The sequence below is a fragment of the Sphaerodactylus townsendi genome, linkage group LG11 (assembly GCF_021028975.2).
Source record: "Sphaerodactylus townsendi isolate TG3544 linkage group LG11, MPM_Stown_v2.3, whole genome shotgun sequence".
In the NCBI taxonomy this organism is placed as follows: Eukaryota; Metazoa; Chordata; class Lepidosauria; order Squamata; family Sphaerodactylidae; genus Sphaerodactylus; species Sphaerodactylus townsendi.
In genome coordinates this window covers 20935050-20953279 of record NC_059435.1, presented here as the reverse complement: position 1 = coordinate 20953279, position 18230 = coordinate 20935050, and the positions used below count along the sequence as shown (strand labels likewise).

At 44.0% G+C, this 18230-nt stretch overlaps 1 protein-coding gene across 1 annotated transcript in view; it reads right to left on the bottom strand.

Moving 5' to 3' along the window:
• ELMO1 (engulfment and cell motility 1) overlaps window positions 1-18230 on the bottom strand; it is a 395692-nt gene that overhangs the window by 265553 nt on the left and 111909 nt on the right. The window contains exon 5 of the mRNA XM_048510558.1: window positions 7724-7774. Coding sequence (XP_048366515.1) covers window positions 7724-7774 — 51 coding nt within the window. The remainder of the gene's footprint in view (window positions 1-7723; window positions 7775-18230) is intronic.

Genomic DNA, 18230 nt, shown 5'->3' with positions numbered 1-18230 from the left:
ACGCTATTCTATACACAACTGGTTATAGATGCACCTCTTATACTGGATTTTCCAGCGTAGGAGATTATGTAATGGATAAAATTTATGCGGGACCACCTCTCCCCATATTGCCCTTGAAGATTCCTCCAGTCCACAGAGGAGCCTCCAGTCCACGGTGGGGTCTCAGGCCCCAGGGGTGTTCGGCTGGCTACGACATGGGCCAGGGCTTTCATGGCCTTGGGCCCGGCCTGGTGGAACACTCTCCCATCTGGGCCCTGCAGAGTCTGCCTCAGTTAAGGTGACCAGATTTTCACCTTTTAAAACCGGGACTCGGGTGCACGCGCACATGCGCGCAACCGCAGGAGCGCACTGCCTTTTGGGGTTCTCCCTGGTTTCCCGCCCTGTCACAGGGCGGGAAACTGGGGAGCGCCCCAAAAGCAGTGCGCTCCTGCGGCCACGTGCGCGGGAGGCTGCCGCACTGCCTTCTGGGGCGCTCCCTGGTGGGAAAAGGGGAGCGCCCCAGAAGGCAGTGCGGCAGCCTTCCAAAAATCGGGACAGTTAAAAAACCCCGCGGGATGCGGGACAAATTGATTTAAGGTGGGACTGTCCCGCCAAAAGCGGGACATCTGGTCACCTTGGCCTCAGTTCCACAGGGCCTGAAAAACAGAGCTGTTCCGACAGGCCTTTTCTACCAGGCCAGCCGGGCATCCCTTCCTTTAAAATAATTCCTGGTCCTCACCTGGATACGGCACGCGCATTTGTTTTTATGTCCCCTTTTTTAATGTCCCCTTTTATGCCATCTGTTCGTAATTCTGTTTTAAAATCCATGCTAATTATAATGTTTAAATTTTTATTTTTATATATATTTATTGTATTGACTGTTTTATATGTTTTTATTGTAAGCTGCCCTGAGTCCTGTGGAAGATTGGCGGGATATAAGTGTAATAAATAAATGAATACAATGTGTACAAGATTGTGCGCAATGAGAGATGCACAGCTCCATTATAGGATTATTCGTACAATATCATTTATGCAGGAAATGTCCTTCTGCGCAGTAGAATGTAATGTCTGAAATGCCCCTAGACAAAAAGCTACATTTGCCAGACACAAAGAAGAAATTACACTGTAGACAGCAGACAGGCAGAAAGTTTCTGGTATATTATTGTATATTGAGGAGGACAGAATATGAGCATTTGGGAGTTATATTTCAAGGCAAAATCTTGAGAGAAGTTGCACTATCACACAGGAGAAACACATTTCATTACTTCACATTGAAGCTATCATGCCTGCACCTTATCCATCATCACTAACAAAGAATATTTGACAGGGCCGTTAACCTGGTTGACAGAATTCATTTGCAAAGCCCAGTTCACAACATAACTTCACATATAATTAGATTAAATTACTGCAATGTGCTCTACATGGGGCTCCTTTTGACAAGTGTTCAGAAACATCAGCTGATAACAGAATACTGCAGCCAAGGTGGTGACTATGGTGAATTTTAGCAGCCACATCTTTCCAGTCTTGAATTCACCTTCGCTGGCTCTCAAATTGTTTCCAGGCCCAATCCGACACTAATATTGACCTATAAAGCCCTATACATTCTGAAGTCAGCATACTTAAAGGATCATCTACTTTCATACAAATCTACTAGATCATTATGGCCAATTATGCAGAGAATGCTTGCCTTAGGACTCTTCTCTTCACAATGCGCTTGCAGAGGGCTCTCCTCATGTTTCTCTGTTTGCATATGAGGAGGCAGCCCAGTGCCAGCCATGCAGAAGTCTCAACCAGCCTCTCCTTTTGCTGTTTTTTAACACTGTCCACCAACCACCTTAAAGGCACAGATCTCTCTGATATTCTCTTCCCCTCCCTTCTCCTACACACACACACACTCCTCCACTCACTCACTCACTCTCTGTCTCTTGCTCTGCAAGAGAGAAGCTTGTTTTTAAAATAGAAACTTGTCTGAAAGAAAGTTTTTTAAAATGCCCTCCCAATCATCGGGGAGGTCAAAAGCAGAGCAGGGAAGGTGGGGTGGAGCCAGAAAGAGAAGCTTGTGTTGTTCCTTTGCAAAAATCAGCTCTCTGTTATTACTACATGGATGTATCAATACAAGCATTTAGAGAAGCGGGAAGGAGTCGGCAACAGGGAGGAAGGCGAGGGAGAAGTGTGCAAACCAGTGTGAGGGAGTGGGGGGAGTAAGACTAGGCAGGTTGGTTGTGGGTGGAGGGAAGATGTCCGGGGCAAAGCTGTGCTCACTGGCAAATCTGCCAGCTCTGGCTGTGAAGCAAAAATTATATTCATGCTGGAAGTGGTCTCACTTGCTGCAGGGAGACTATTAAAGCAGGGCCTGCGGAAATACATTCATACAAGAAATCTTGCAACGATGCACACCTGTCCCGATTGCGCAGCAGATGCCCTGTGCATAATCAACCTGTGATCATTTTCTGAGGCCCTTTTTCAGGTTCTCCCAGCTTCTGAGGTTAGATAAGTGGTAACCTGAGAGAAGGCTATTTCAATTATGGCACCAAGATCATGGAACCATCCTTACCACAGATATTTATCCCCCTCCTTCTATCATTGACTTCTGCCAGTGGGTAAATATTTTGTTCTGTTTAGTATTGCCTCAATAATCCTTCCTCCTTATGTTTTAATTCATGTCACTCTGTATATATTTTGGATATGCCTGTGTGTTTATATCTGTGTGTGTATGTGTGTGTGTATTCAGGTTTTTTAATTTGTTTTATGATGTGTTTTATACTACTCTGTCTTTAGTTGTTAATCTCCCTGGTGGTCCTGACTGCTGAAAAGCAGGATATAAATCTTCTAAAGAAAAAGAAAAGGCAGCCAATTCTTTGCAGGAAAAATCGTTGATAGAAATCAGACTCCGAGTTCAAACACGAATATCTCCCGATAAAAGGAACTACAGTACTTAGAAAAGACCTCTTATTGAGACCTTGGAGAGACATTCCCAGTTGAAATTCATTTTCTGCACAGACCAAAGGTTGGCTCTTCATGTAGCAACTTTATACATCCATATCATCGGAGACAGCTGATCAGCCGCAATACGGTTAATTTGTACAATTTACAGACAATCATATCAGAAATTGTTAGGGCAAATGTAAATGCTCTTTTAAGGTTCTTTTACTGAAAAGGGGGACAGTATGTTCAACTAATGAGGCTTTAAATGCCAAGATAATTCCTCAGGTTGTATTTGGGGAAGATGTTTGGATTAATGGGGTCTCTGAGCTCTTCAGTTCCTTAAATTGCAAGAGTGCCTATTTGTATAGCAGGAACTGTGCTCCAACTAGACTAGTGATGCTGTTAATGTACAACAAAGTTCTTTTCTCAATGCCCAAAGCTGAGGGGGACTCCTACTTCTGTTGGAGTAAGATAATTTCAGAAACAGTTGGGAGAAGTCTGTGGCTAACAGACTCCAGTCCCTTGGCCTTTCCTTCAATACGATTAGGAATATATGCTATCAGGAAGTGCTGAGGACAATCAAGAAGAGGTTAAGTGATCTGAACCATGTTAGGACACTGTCGTGAGCATGGCGCATATGTTTTGTTTCCACAATAGTGGTTCCCCTTCTCTCCATTCCTCCCCTTGTGTGTCACCTTCCTTACAACCCCTAGTCATTGGACTGCTCTCATGCTTGACGGAGCAAATTTTTGACAAGCGCAGAGCTGAGAAAGCGGGTTGCTAAAACCCCATTCTCGGATGGTTTTTGCTGCTGCAAGTCTAGTGCAATAGATCATGTTATTTTGCAATCGAAGGACTGCATTCAAATCCTCTGATTGAATCCTGGGAGATATCTTTCTTATTTTTAGATACTATCAATAACTGGATCTGTTGCCAAATTTTTAGCGATGGAGATTTCTTCAAAATTCTGTCAAGATTGGTTTTAATTTGCTAATGTTTCTTATGACCATTGTATGTAAGTATTGTAACAGTTTATTCCGTCTTTTATTATACTTTTATGCACAAGACCTCCATGTAAAATTGCTTGTTAATAAAAAGAAAAAGAGGGGTGCCTCTCAAAGGAGTTGTTAAGGTTAAGGGGAAGGGTGCGCCCTGATACCCTTTAATCTCCCATAAGAACATAAGAACATAAGAACTAGCCTGCTGGATCAGACCAGAGTCCATCTAGTCCAGCATTCTGCTACTCGCAATGGCCCACCAGGTGCCTTTGGGAGCTCACATGCAGGATGTGAAAGCAATGGCCTTCTGCTGCTGTTGCTCCTGAGCACCTGGTCTGCTAAGGCATTTGCAATCTGAGATCAAAGAGGATCAAAATTGGTAGCCATAGATTGACTTCTCCTCTATAAATCTGTCCAAGCCCTTTTTGAAGCTATCCAGGTTAGTGGCCATCACCACCTCCTGTGGCAGCATATTCCAAACACCAATCACACGTTGTGTGAAGACGTGTTTCCTTTTATTAGTCCTAATTCTTCCCCCCAGCATTTTCAATGAATGCCCCCTGGTTCTAGTATTGTGAGAAAGAGAGAAACATTTCTCTCTGTCAACATTTTCTACCCCATGCATAATTTTATAGATTGTCAGGATGGGGGGCAGAACAACACATCCTATCAGCAGTAGGGTGAAAGTATTGGGAGTGGTTTTTTTTTTCTTTTGCTGTATTCATTTGCAGCATATTCATGATTCATGATCAGAAGCGATTCATGATCGAATCTGTTGAATAAACATGTGCTTTATTATTGCACAATCTTACACATAAGATTGTAGCGAACATCACTCCAAGATATTTGAAGTGGGCCACTTGTTCTATTTTCCCTCCTTGATGGTCCAGATTCACCGTTTCACGCAGGGGCTTTATGTGTACCAGAATACATCCAGCAGAGGAGGCTACTGTAGCAGGTCTCATCGGAAAACCCCTCAGCCCACCTCGGGCTCTCCTTACCACATTCTGCACAAATGATCAAATACTTTTGAGCACAGAAAGCTGTTCTTGAGATGGTTGATTAGGCCAGTGCCTTAGCACCAGTGGATGGTGGATGGAGGGGAGATTATAATTTTTCTCATTTCTGGAACCCAATGAGATAGAATTCAAATGGAACTGGCACTTATTGGTGCAAACATCTGCTAGTCCAGCTGCCGACACCCGTTTCATGCTTTGATACCCAGGCCTCTTAAAATAAAATTGGAAACAACAACTGATGAAGGATTGGAAGGAAAAATAGCGTATCCATGGAAAAAAAGGGAAGAAAAAGGATGCCGATTCTCTAAACTCCCTGCAGCCGGCCTCAGCCGCAGTCTTATGATGGGACCTAATGAATGCACAACATTGAGGTCACACAGATGCATTAGTTACGTCCTCCCTGCTCATAAGAGCTGCAGCCATGTGGCTAATCCCCCTAACCAAGGAAGCAAGCAACAATGAAGGGCTTCATTCATTACACTCAACACCAAAACTAACTAATGAAAAGTAATCCATTTCATGCTGTCCTTTCAGCCTAACAACTCAATTTCACTGCACCAAGGAGCTGACACTTTATCAGATCTCTGGAAGACTGGAAGCAAGCAAACTCCCTTAAAGGCTATTAAGTGTAGAAATGCGCTTCGTTTTTAAGATTTTTTAACGCTTCGATGAGCGTTAGTAAAACTGTTTCGGCTCAAGTTCTGCAACTGTAATTTGCGTCCCCACATCATCAGCCAAACAAATATACCAAAACCTCAGGTGTAGGGGTTTTTTTCCAAATCAGTGAAAAAGGAAATTAACTGGGGAATATAGAATAAGCTTGTCCGAGGTTATAAAACAGACTTTGGATATAGCTTGCGTTGCTAGAGATAAAGGGGTGGGGGGAATGAAATCCCCGAAAACGCATTGATTACACATTTTTCGGTCTATCCTGGATTGAGTTTTGAAAACCCAGCTTGGCAGGTTTGTGCTGTGGTACAAAGAAGAAGAAGAAGAGTTTGGATTTATATCCCCCCTTTCTCTCCTGTAGGAGACTCAAAGGGGCTTACAATCTCCTTGCCCTTCCCCCCTCACAACAAACACCCTGTGAGGTGAGTGGGGCTGAGAGAGCTCCAAGAAGCTGTGACTAGCCCAAGGTCACCCAGCTGGCGTGTGTGGAAGTGTACAGGCTAATCTGAATTCCCCAGATAAGCCTCCACAGCTCAGGTGGCAGAGCTGGGAATCAAACCTGGTTCCTCCAGATTAGATAGCTCTTAACCTCCACGAGCTCTTAACCTCCTACGCCACTGCTGCTCCTTGAACCAAGGAAATGCCAGCTGTAGAGGGCAGAGACTGGCTAGTTCCCATTCCCTCAACAACATTGCTCCCTTCTCCAAAAGCAGGTTTTTGCATTTTTTAACTGTTTATATGTATTTTCCTCAACAAGATGAAATATGTGTGTCTCCTTTAAAAGGAGTTGACAACAGCCAGGTTGATGTATGAGGGGAGGAACAAGATTGACGAATGACACACATCTCTGGCACGGAAAATAACTTGCATGCCAAAAAGCCTTACACTAGATGGGTACGTATGTTTGTTTCCCTCATTTCAACACCCACTCAGTAAGATAATACTAGAACAAACAAATCTGTAAATAGTGCTAATTTTGCAGCCAGATTCACTTTGTGGACAAAGCCCCTACTGTGTGACCATCTCTGAATTCTACATCTGTCTTTATGCTCATCTGCCACGCAAGATATGGAAAACATTTAGCTATAAACCATGTCAACAGCTTTCATCAATTCCCTATGGTTACAGAAATTCTTTGGTGTGGAATGCTGTTGAAGTACAACAACAGTTGTGTGTGTTTGGTTTTGTTTTTTTTTTAAAAAAAGGTTAGAGATAATAGCCTCCTACATTTCTGCATGAAGCCAATTTTGAGGAAAAAGCAGAAGGAACTCTGAAGTTAGGAGGCAGCTAGAAACAGCATGCAAGGGACAGAGAATCTACAGAAAGGTCTCTGTTAAACAACTGGAATTAGTAGGACAGCTATGGGGTTGGACTGATGGAGGGGGTTGGGGATATGCAAAAGCAGGAGATATAGATGTTCTCAAAATTTAAAGGAGGAATGATTCATAGGAAAGATAGAAAGAGCAAAGAAAATTGGGGGTGGGGAATCAGCTAGTTCTTGCTGTAACCTAGGAAACTGAGTTTGCCTGCAGAGGTTTCAGAAAGGCAAAAAAAAATCTAGCTTAATAAATAATTACACAAAATCTGCAAATATGAAGAAATAAACAGGTTGTTGCGCATAATGACATAGTAGTCTCACACACACACAAAATAACGACTCAACCAGCTGCTCAAAAAGCAAAGACAAATTCTTGCATGGAAGTGATCTTAAGATGAAGTTGAGGGAGAGAACCGGAGGTTTTGTGAAGTCATTTTGTCCTGGTTCCTAAACCCAGCAACATTTGATTGCAGAAACCTGTTGGAACCTTAGCTTTGTGTGCCAAGTCACTGGGGACAGAATTATCAGGGCTCTGCTATGGACTTTACTGCCTCTGCCAAGATGTATAATTGGAAAGGGAACAGTGGGGAAAAAACGCTGTTCCCCTTACAGTCCAGAAACCGCTGCCTACTCAACAAAGACGCACTCAATATACTTTCAGCCAGTTTTCAAAATCCTTATCGCAGGATCCCCCTCAACTAACATGTGAGACCACTGAGATAGTAATATGAACTTCTCTCCATTAGCACCAAAACTTCATCGCCGCTGGGCAAAGCAAGAAAATTAAAGGAATGCATAAGTATCAGTGAACTTACTGGTGATGTAGTTAGTCGAAGTATCGTTCCGTTTTTAATTTCATTACGGTTCTGGAAAAAAAAGAAAATTCCAATTGTCAATCATCCATGACTCAAGTCCTTTTCAAAAGAAGAACATCAGTGTATGTAAATCATACAATGAATGCAGAACAGACCAACTTTGCAGCGGCTATTAGGCTTTTCCCAAGTCACAGGAAAATGGTTTTCACTGCTGCTGAATGTGGTATTATTAATAATGGCTACAAGAAAGAACATTGTCAAGGATACAACTTATTCCACCTGACCGCACTGGGACAGCTTCCCCATGGCTGTATATTCTGAGCGGGATCCCCCTGGATAATAAAAGTGATTAAAGGTTTCCTCCCTACAGTCAAAGCTATTCCAAAACTATTATTTTGATCATCGGGGCTCTAGGTTCAGTGCACAGGAACAACTCATATACATTCCTTCGCCCAGACATGTGCCAATTTAAAAAATAATCTTTTTTCCCCAGGGTATGTACTAGAAATATCCTCGATTGGATCCAAATCACCACACATAGAGCAAAAAGGGACTTCCCTACCTCCTCTGTCCCGTTACCGTCCCCTAAACTACCCCAACAGTTGCATGTTGTGGGGGGGGGGGGGAGTTAACTTCCTTCTCTGCATGGGGCAGCAAATAGGGGCACAGCTGCCGTTTAAGGTTCAAGTATACACTGGGGTATTTAATTATTCAATTACTTATTTACCTATTTATTAGCTTGATATGTTGTCCTCTGCCTGGGCTCAGGGTGACTTACAACACTTGGTAATAGATACAATAAAACAATTTAAAACATCATCTGAAAAACCCAGACGGCGATGTAATTACAGTAAAAGCCAATATACAAAGAGGGAAGTAAAAAGGTGGAAGAGAAGGAGGGAGGGAGGCCAAGAGGATGAAAACCACAGTTGCCTCAACGGATCCAACCAATACACCCAAGCAAGGAACCTCAATGTAGTATTTAGTTTGGCCTAAAAGGCAGCTGTCTCCTTGCGTAAAAGGAGGGTGAGTAACTGTCTTTGAAAAGTTGGGCTCATGTAGCTTGTTTTCCAGTGTGTAACTGAAAAAGAAAATCTCCACATAATGGGGTAATCACTATCATCCGAGTCAGAGGAAATATCTGCTCTAAAGAAACCAGAGTTAAATTATAGCCAAATGTTATACTATGACAGAGTAATTAATTTCGTGTGGTTACGGTGGTTAGGTTCTTTGCTGGAAAGGGTGACAGAAGGGAATCTAGGAGCCACTGAGCTCTACAGCCACACTTGCTCTGGAAGATGCTACACTTGACAACATTCGCACAATTTCCAGGGAAGTCCCATTATCAGAAAGCCAAGCTGTGCTACATAACATTCTCCTGCCGGAGTGGTTTACAATAGAATCCTTTCCTTTTGACAGAAAACCAAGGGGCAGAGGTCATCCACCAGCTTTACTCTGGAGAACTTTACTCACATCCTGACACAAGCACACCCAATCGGGGAACAAGAGGGAAGCCAAAATAAAGAGCTAGCCTCCCTCAGCTGACTGTTCTTTACAGCAGGGGTGTCCAACTCTGGCCCTCCAGATGTTCATGGACTACAATTCCCATCAGCCCCTATGATTCCAATGCTGGCAGGGGATGATGGGAATTGCAGCCCATGAACATCTGGAAGGCCAGAGTTGGACACCTCTGCTTTATTGTCTTGGAGGAGGAGGAGGAGGAGGAGGAGGAGGAGGAGGAGGAGAAGAAGAAGAAGAAGAAGAAGAAGAGGAGGAGGAGGAGGAGGAGGAGTTTGGATTTAAACCCCCCTTTCTCTCCTGCAGGAGACTCAAAGGGGCTCACAATTTCCTTGCCCTTCCCCCCTCACAACAAACACCCTGTGAGGTAGGTGGGGCTGAGAGAGCTCCGAGAAGCTGTGACTAGCCCAAGGTCACCCAGCTGGTGTGTGTGGGAGTGTACAGGCTAATCTGAATTCCCCAGATAAGCCTTTACAGCTTAGGCGGCAGAGCTGGGAATCAAACCCGGTTCCTCCAGATTAGATACACAAGCTCTTAACCTCCTACGCCACAAGCTCTTAACCTCCTACGCCAGAGAGGTGTCAAAATTATTCTTGTTATCACATGACTCTGATGTCGGGGGTCTAAAGCTCAGTAGGTCTCAGGTATTGGAAACACTGAAGATCTTTAGACAAGCTACCGTGCTTCACATTTGGCCCCCTATGTGCAATACTGAATAACAATACTCAGCTTCCATCCAACATTTTTGGAAGGGTTATTGAAAGACTGCAGAACACCCCAAAGAACTATAAAAACGCTAAGTATTACAGCTGTTGTAACAGTCCCCATGGTGGTATCCGATGCAATCTCACAACAGCATGCCCCTTGCGGCTCCACAGCAAACAATAACAAAAAGTCTGAAATCGACAAGGGTAAACAGAGGCTTACTAAACATTTCCTATGCGTGCCATCAGGATGCGTCCAAAAGCATCGGCTTTCTAAGGCAACAGGCCAGCCGAGGCCTAAGTGGAAATATCTGCTCTCCAATTAAAAATCCAATTTTGTTTCTCCATTCCCAAACAATTACTTAAGAGCCTGCAAGGAAACAGTCCATAAGAGCACAATTAAACCAAGGGGATGTTCTACATTAAACTGAATGAAACCACATTCAACAATGGCGGTTAATTTCAATGGATGCATTTACGCAGAGTAAATCTCTCTTTTTAAACCAAAGAAACCAAGGATGTGGGATTAAGGGCTCAACCATAACAACAAATTCTCATCTCTGCTCATTGTAGTCAAAATATACTCTCCCCCAGAAGGGTCCTTCTCTTTTAAAATAACAGGCAAGTGTCTCTGGTTTGACTCACTCAGATGAAAAGAGCCACTACATCTGCAAGGAATTCAAATGTTTCACCACACTCCCATGAAGCAAGTAAGCCACACGCCGGTTGTTTAGCCAGATCCACAGACAACCATTTGGCTGATTCAGGGTATGATTCAAGAAAATCTACAAAACAGTTGTTCGCTCAGTAACACTGTACGGAGCCGAATGCTGGCCAGCAACAAGAAAACATGAACAAGCCTTTCATGTTATGGAAATGAGGATGCTTCGATGGATGCTAAACCTGATGCTGTTCGACCACGTGCCGAATGAGGACATACGGCAAAGACTTAAAATAACACCAATTGACAGTACATGAGGCAGGCACGGCTAAGGGGGTATAGCCATGTCATGCGCCATGAGGAAACATCTGTAGCAAAGATGGCCCTGCACCTTGAACCTGGTGGGTGCCGCCCACGTGGCAGACCCAAAAAACAGTGGATGGACACAATCAATGAAGAACTGCAGGCAAAGAACCTTACCCCAGAAGACACTTAAAATCGTGACCTTTGGAAGCGAAAGTTACAAAACTAACACTGCACATGCAGGAAACCAGTTTGGAAGGAAGGAAGGAAGGAAGGAAGGAAGGAAGGAAGGAAGGAAGGAAGGAAGGAAGGAAGGAAGGAAGGAAGGAAGGAAGGAAGGAAGGAAGGAAGGAAGGAAGGAAGGAAGGAAGGAAAGGAAGGAGGAGGAGGAGGAGGAGGAGGAGGAGGGTATGATTCAAAGGGTTGAATCCAGATGAAATTTTCCAGAGGCAAAACAAAACTTTCCTGCGTTCCTCTCTCATTGCAACTCCTGATCTCCATGAAATGCTAGAGGTGTGGTGGCAAAGTAACTCTAAGAAATGATGGGCAGGGGGTGGGGGTGGAAAGGGCTGGTCCTGCAGCTGGAAGGGAGAAATCAATGAAAATGGCAGTTTTAGGCCCCTTCTGCACTTGCAGAATAATGTATTTTCAATCCACTTTCACAAATGGATTTTGCTGTTCCGCACAGTAAAATTGAGCTGCAAAGTGCATTGGAAGTGGATTGAAAGTGCATTATTCTGCATGTGCAGAAGGGGCCTTAGTCTAGATGCAGACTACAGAATGCTTTGAAGCAGCAAATCTCCTATCATCTTAACAAATATGTCATTGCAGAAAGCGGCTGATTTTTTCCCCCAGCGGCTAAAGCAACTATGTTAAAAGGGGAAAAAAACACTGGAGGCAGTTTATATTCAATATACATGTTACATAATATGGGGCATTCAGAGGCATGAGACTAATTCCCTCTGACACATGGGGGATCTTCATCATAGCCTCAATATATCAGCGTCATTACCAAGGGCACACAGAAATCACGATGGCTGGAAACAGCTTCTAAAACTCCCTGTTCCATCTTGAGTTTTCAGAAGAAGAGCAAGATATATTTATTCAAACAGGTGTCTGGGGACTATTGAAAACTGTAACAGCACTCTTGCTTAGATACTGCAAGGGAGGGTCAGGCAAATCTGAGTTTGGTACCGGCTTCTGAAATCCTACAAGGCAGCTAGGTTGATGTGGGCCATGTTTAATTTTTGGAACTCTCCACACTCCAGTTTGGAAGAAGTATTGCCAGGGCTGGCTTCTGTGCCCTTGTTAAGCATGCAGTGCTTGTTGATTTCACACACACACAAACACACACACACACACACACACACACACACACACACACACACACACACACACACACACGGCCACTGGTCTGTTGATTAAACTTCCTAAAAAAAATTTTTAAATTACATGCAACTAAAATTTATGTGTTGACATTACAAAATTGTTCTTGTCAAACAGGAAAAAAACATTCCAGAAAAAAGAGGAGTTATATTAGGGTACTTATGGTAAACCATGAGCAGTCTGTTCATGAAGACTTCATCTGCTCTATTGTACTTATTAAGGTAACTATGGTATACCTCTGAGCAGTAACTTAATGTAGATTTTATCGGCTTTGTTGTAAATGGCTGGAAAATCGGCTTGCTGTTGGGTGGGGTGTCTATAGTACCTCTGGGGATTTTCATTCATGTTTGAATACTTCCCAATGGGGAGCCAAAGACAGAAGGGTTTGGCCTAGCTTTCTTGCATGCTAGTTTTCTATCTACGGGGAAATTCTCTATCCATAACAAAGCATTTCAAAACATGATTTCCCTCACGATAACTCCCGCAAAGGATTTTTTCAGCCCTCATTTCTACCTCTTCTTTGTAACCACATCTACTAGAACAACACTCCTTTTTAATAAAAAGTGGAATTCTCAAAGCTGGGCAGTTTGCAACAGCCTTGAATGCCAAGCACTGACTTTTTCAAATATGAGAGCTTGAGCATTTTTGCAACAATTTCAGCAGCCATATTATCCCTTGTACTTCTGGTGATATCTCTTTTAGACTAAGGTGACCAGATTTTTGCTCCTGTAAAGCGGGGGCGGCCGCACGCGCGCGTGCGCACCCCCCCGGCCGCAGGCGCACCCGCCCAGTCAGGAAACAGGGAAGCGCCCCAGAAGGCAGTGCAGCAGCGCGGGAGGCGCACACGGGACAATTTTAAAGCCCCGCGGGACGCAGGACACATTGCGCAAAAGCATGAGTGTCCTGCCAAAAGTGGGACGGCTGGTCACCTTATTTTAGACATGATGATTTCTGCTTGTACTCTAACCAAAGTATGTTTGCACAGAAGTCTATCCCAGACCCCATTTGCATAACCACCTTATGCTGTGGTAGGAATAGCCTGAGTTTATTTTAATTGCATTGCTCAGCAAAAGGCCGGAACCAGAACCATGCAGAAATCTCCTCGCTCATCAGGTATTGCACTTGAACACAACTTCCTGGCTGGCTCCAGTTGATTCTCCGCACACAATTTGAGTGCACAGTCAAGACGAACGCTTCCATTTACGGCAGAGTCAGCAGACATCAGCCAAAGCCTACCTAAACACTGCAGAGGCCAGGGAGCAAAATTATCATGTGAATGGGCAACACAGGGATTGTAGAGCTTTGCCGAGTACAATTTCAGAAGGGGAGATGTTGTGACAGGGTTGATCAATCATATACAGAGAGACGGGCAGACATCTATGTACAGGAGACTCTATACAAAAGAAAGGTCCCTGCCCCGAGGGGTTTACAACCTAATTTGAAATGAGGGGCACGGGAACAGAGGCACAGTATTAAGGAAAGACTGTAACCAGAAACAGTTGAGAAGGAAGTCAACATCAGGATCATTAGGACTAGGATAGTGTGACCAGACGTCCCGCTTTTGGCGGGACAGTCCCACTTTTGATTAATTTGTCCCGCGTCCCGTGTTTTTTTTAAAATGTCCCGCCAGGAAACGGGAGCGCCCCAGAAGGCAGTGCGGCGGCCTTCCAAAAATCAGACTTTTGGGGCGCTCCCCTGTGACAGGGCGGGAGGCTGCCACACTGCCAAACCCCTGTTTCCCGCCCTGTCACAGGGAGCGCCCCAGAAGACAGCGTGGCAGCCTCCTGCGCTGCCTTCTGGGGCGCTTCCCTGTTTCCTGCCCCGCTTAAAAAAGCTAAAAATCTGGTCACCTTAGACTAGGAGGACAAATTTCCAAGGGCCGCAGTCACCCAGCTGTTCATGGACATGGGGAAGTCACATGATTTACCCACATTGGGTACTTGGGATAGGCAAGATTGGCTGATGGCACTTCAAGAAAAATGGTCTCAAAATTCTGATTAAGTTCTGTGTACTGTGTACTGTATACAGGTAGTATCAATATACCTATATAAATAGAAGGCTGACTGATCTGGAGTGTTAGATCCTACTTACTTGTGGCTTGGGGTGGGAAGGTTCAACATTATGCTGTATACTTGGTGGGTGTTAGTGGATTAAAGGTTAATAGCATCTGCCGTAGTTCCAATTCCATTTAAATATGCTGTTCATGCAATCCCTTTGTATACATGGCTTTTTCTATATGGAAAGAAATCTTACTCCACAACCTAAATATAATTTTGCTTTTTAAAAAGTCTTGAATGCTCATGAAATTTTATCTCAATCAACGGTTTTTATCTCTGTTCAGAAATGTACATATTTGGAACCTTGGTCCAGAGGTGTAGCAAGGGGGGAAGCACCCGGTGCACCAGTGCGTCCTCTGCCCCTGCCCCAGAACGCCCCCGTCCTGCCACGCCACACCCCTAGAACGCCCTTGCCATGACCCTACAGGGGCGTGAGCCCGTTGCATCGCACGCATCCCCCCCCCCCAGCCCCTTGGAGTTACTTTTTCTTCAGATCGGTTTTTGCCTCTGAATAAACTCTGTAATTGTACATATGCTACCAAAACAAAAGGAGGCTTTGTGTGGAAGAGGTGATGCAAATGAACAAGAACAAGGTATACCTTATTACTGTTTCTGTTCTTCATATTGGTTATTAGGTATTCTGAGAGCAGGTCTACCTGACCTGATTCTTCAGCATATGCATACAGAGCACAGGTGTCAAACTCGTAGCCCTCCAGATGTTATGGGCTACAGTTCCCATCATCCCCTGCCAGCATGATGGGGTACAAGGGGATGATGGGAACTGTAGTCCATGACATCTGGAGGGCCGCGAGTTTGACACCTATGATACAGAGCATAGGATGCACTTCCACATAAGAAAATATATGCATACTGCTAGGTACAAAGAAGGCATGGCAGTTTGCTAGAATCGCTTAGCTACTATGTGTGTTGATTGCCCAATCTTGTATATGCAAGGGGGCTGGACTGGATGACCCATGAGATCCCTTCCAACACTATATCTCTATGTGCCTTTTTGTCACAGCATCAAACTCACAACAGAGCATTATCCAGGGCTCTGTGCCTTTCAAACCCTCTATGGCCACTCCCTTCTCACCATAACTGGGATGACCCACATCCAGTTCTCAGAGAGGAAAAGTTTGGATGTACACCCTGACTTTCTCTCTTGGAAGGAGTCTCAAGATGACTTACAAACTCCTTTTCCCTTCCTCTCCCCTCCATAGACACCTTGTGAGGTAGGTAGGGTTGAGGGAGTTCTGAACAAACTGTGACTAGCCTAAGGTCACCCAGCAGGCTTCGTGTATAGAAGTGTGAAACAAATCCAGTTCACCAGATCAGAGTCTGCCGCTAATGTGGAGGAGTGGGGAATCAAACCCGGTTCTCCACATTACAGTCCACCTGCCCCTAACCATTATACCACGCTGGCTCCAGGAAAGCACCCAATGATGTCACAGCAACATGAAAGGGCTTTTGGGTCAGTTTTTAAGTGACCCACATTAGCAAAGCCAGCACTGCCCCACAAGGTGATAATGCTGTATTTCATGCTAGTTATCTTGTCTTTATTACGGTTTATTTCAAAAGTATTTTTCCCATTATGTTAACTGCCCAGAGTCCTTTGGGAAGTAAACTGTGATAAAATTACTGAAAAAAATTAATAATCCAGGGAAAAATCATTCCTCCCCATTATTTATAAATTGACCAGATGGCAGATATTTGTTGACCACTAGCAGTAACCTCAATTTTCGTTTTGAGTGCTAGAACATATATGTCCTCAGACCAAAAATCTGTGTAGACCCCCCCACTTCTAACAACAACATTAATAATTCAAAACCTGAGTCACCTGCAGTTGATTCCCTTTTCAAATCATATGTATACGTGTATTGAGAAATAGCAGCAATTGACAGGAGAGAATGCATTATTACATTATCATTTAATTTTTAAACATACTAGTACTGTTTTGAGCATACACACACCCTGTTTCCCCAAATATAAGACATCCCCTGAAAATAAGACGTAGTAGAGGTTTTGCTGAAGTGCGAAATATAAGGCATCCCCCGAAAGTAAGACATAGGAAAGTTTTTGTTTGGAAGCATGCCCGACGAACAGAACACAGAAAAATAAGACATCCCCTGAAAATAAGACATAGCGCATCTTGGGGAGCAAAAATTAATATAGGACACTGTCTTATTTTCAGGGAAACACGGTAGGTTGCTCATCTCTTACTAGGAAGAGATTTCTTATGTACTGACTACTGAATTAACACAATATGCATGGATGTACATGTGCCCACACACACTATTTGTATGGGCAAGAGATACAGCAAATGAAACACCATGCATTAAATTAGGCTTTCTACTTTGAGATAACCATTTTACATCTAAGACTCATAAAATGCCCCTGAAATCCACCCTTTAGCATGCCAGTATCCACAGTTGAAGCCAACCATTCACTGATCTGCCAGTTCCACAACACGGACCTGGTCCTGACCCTTCACATTTCTCCCTCATGCAATTGGTGTCAACAGACAAACTGTAGTCCTCGACCGCTGAGTAATATGGGTGGCATTTCGTGTTTTCCTTTTGGTGACTCAGACTTGCTACAGGCAACACAAACCTAACGAAGTCTCCCTTTGCAACACAGTGATTCTAAATTGAAGAGTTTCTTTCTGTCCTGGGCACAAATAAATGGCACTGGCACACCTACTCCGCTCTAAGGACTTTCTTGCCCAGGGAAATTCTGCATAGGAATATGGGAGAATAGCAAAAATGGCCATTCTTTCTATGTGAATGTTTACCTCATCTGGGACTTGTGTTTCCCATTCCTCTACCCACAGTGCCCCCAAGCAGCTTCCTAAAAGCGTTCATGCGACGGCATTCAGTTTTCAGTGATAACAACATCAAAAAACATCTAACGACATCAAAAAACATCTGGATCAGCCGTCAATCAACCACCACAGACAAAACTTTCATCTCATCGTTTATTATTAAGTAATCAACTTGTCCAGTGTTAGTACAATGCAGTCATTTGTGTCAAACAGTGACGCCGAAGACCCAAGTTCAATTCTACAATCACCAAAGAAGATTATTGGGGGATTTTGGATTGGTCTCTTTGCTCCCCTTCAGCCCAACTGTAATTCACAGGGTTGTTGTGAGGATAACAATAAGAACATAAGAACATAAGAACAAGCCAGCTGGATCAGACCAGAGTCCATCTAGTCCAGCTCTCTACTACTCGCAGTGGCCCACCAGCTCTCTACTACTCGCAGTGCCTTTGGGAGCTCACCTGCAGGATGTGAAAGCAATGGCCTTCTGCGGCTGTTGCTCCCGAGCACCTGGACTGTTAAGGCATTTGCAATCTCAGATCAAAGAGGATCAAGATTGGTAGCCATAAATCGACTTCTCCTCCATAAATCTGTCCAAGCCCCTTTTAAAGCTATCCAGGTTAGTGGCCATCACCACCTCCTGTGGCAGCATATTCCAAACACCAATCACACGTTGCGTGAAGAAGTGTTTCCTTCTATTAGTCCTAATTCTTTCCCCTAGCATTTTCAATGTATGCCCCCTGGTTGTAGTATTGTGAGAAAGAGAGAAAAATTTCTCTCTGTCAACATTTTCTACCCCATGCATAATTTTATAGACTTCAATCATATCCCCCCTCAGCTGCCTCCTCTCCAAACTAAAGAGTCCCAAACGCTTCAGCCTCTCCTGACAAGGAAGGTGCTCCAGTCCCTCAATCATCCTCATAAAATAGAGCTGGTGAGAACAATATGGGGAGGATAAAAATTGGATAGATATGATGCCTCTGTGTGAGACTTCCCCATTGTAAAGCAGCCTTCTAAGGAATACAAATGTTAACAATGTTTTCTCTAGACAAGCCACAAA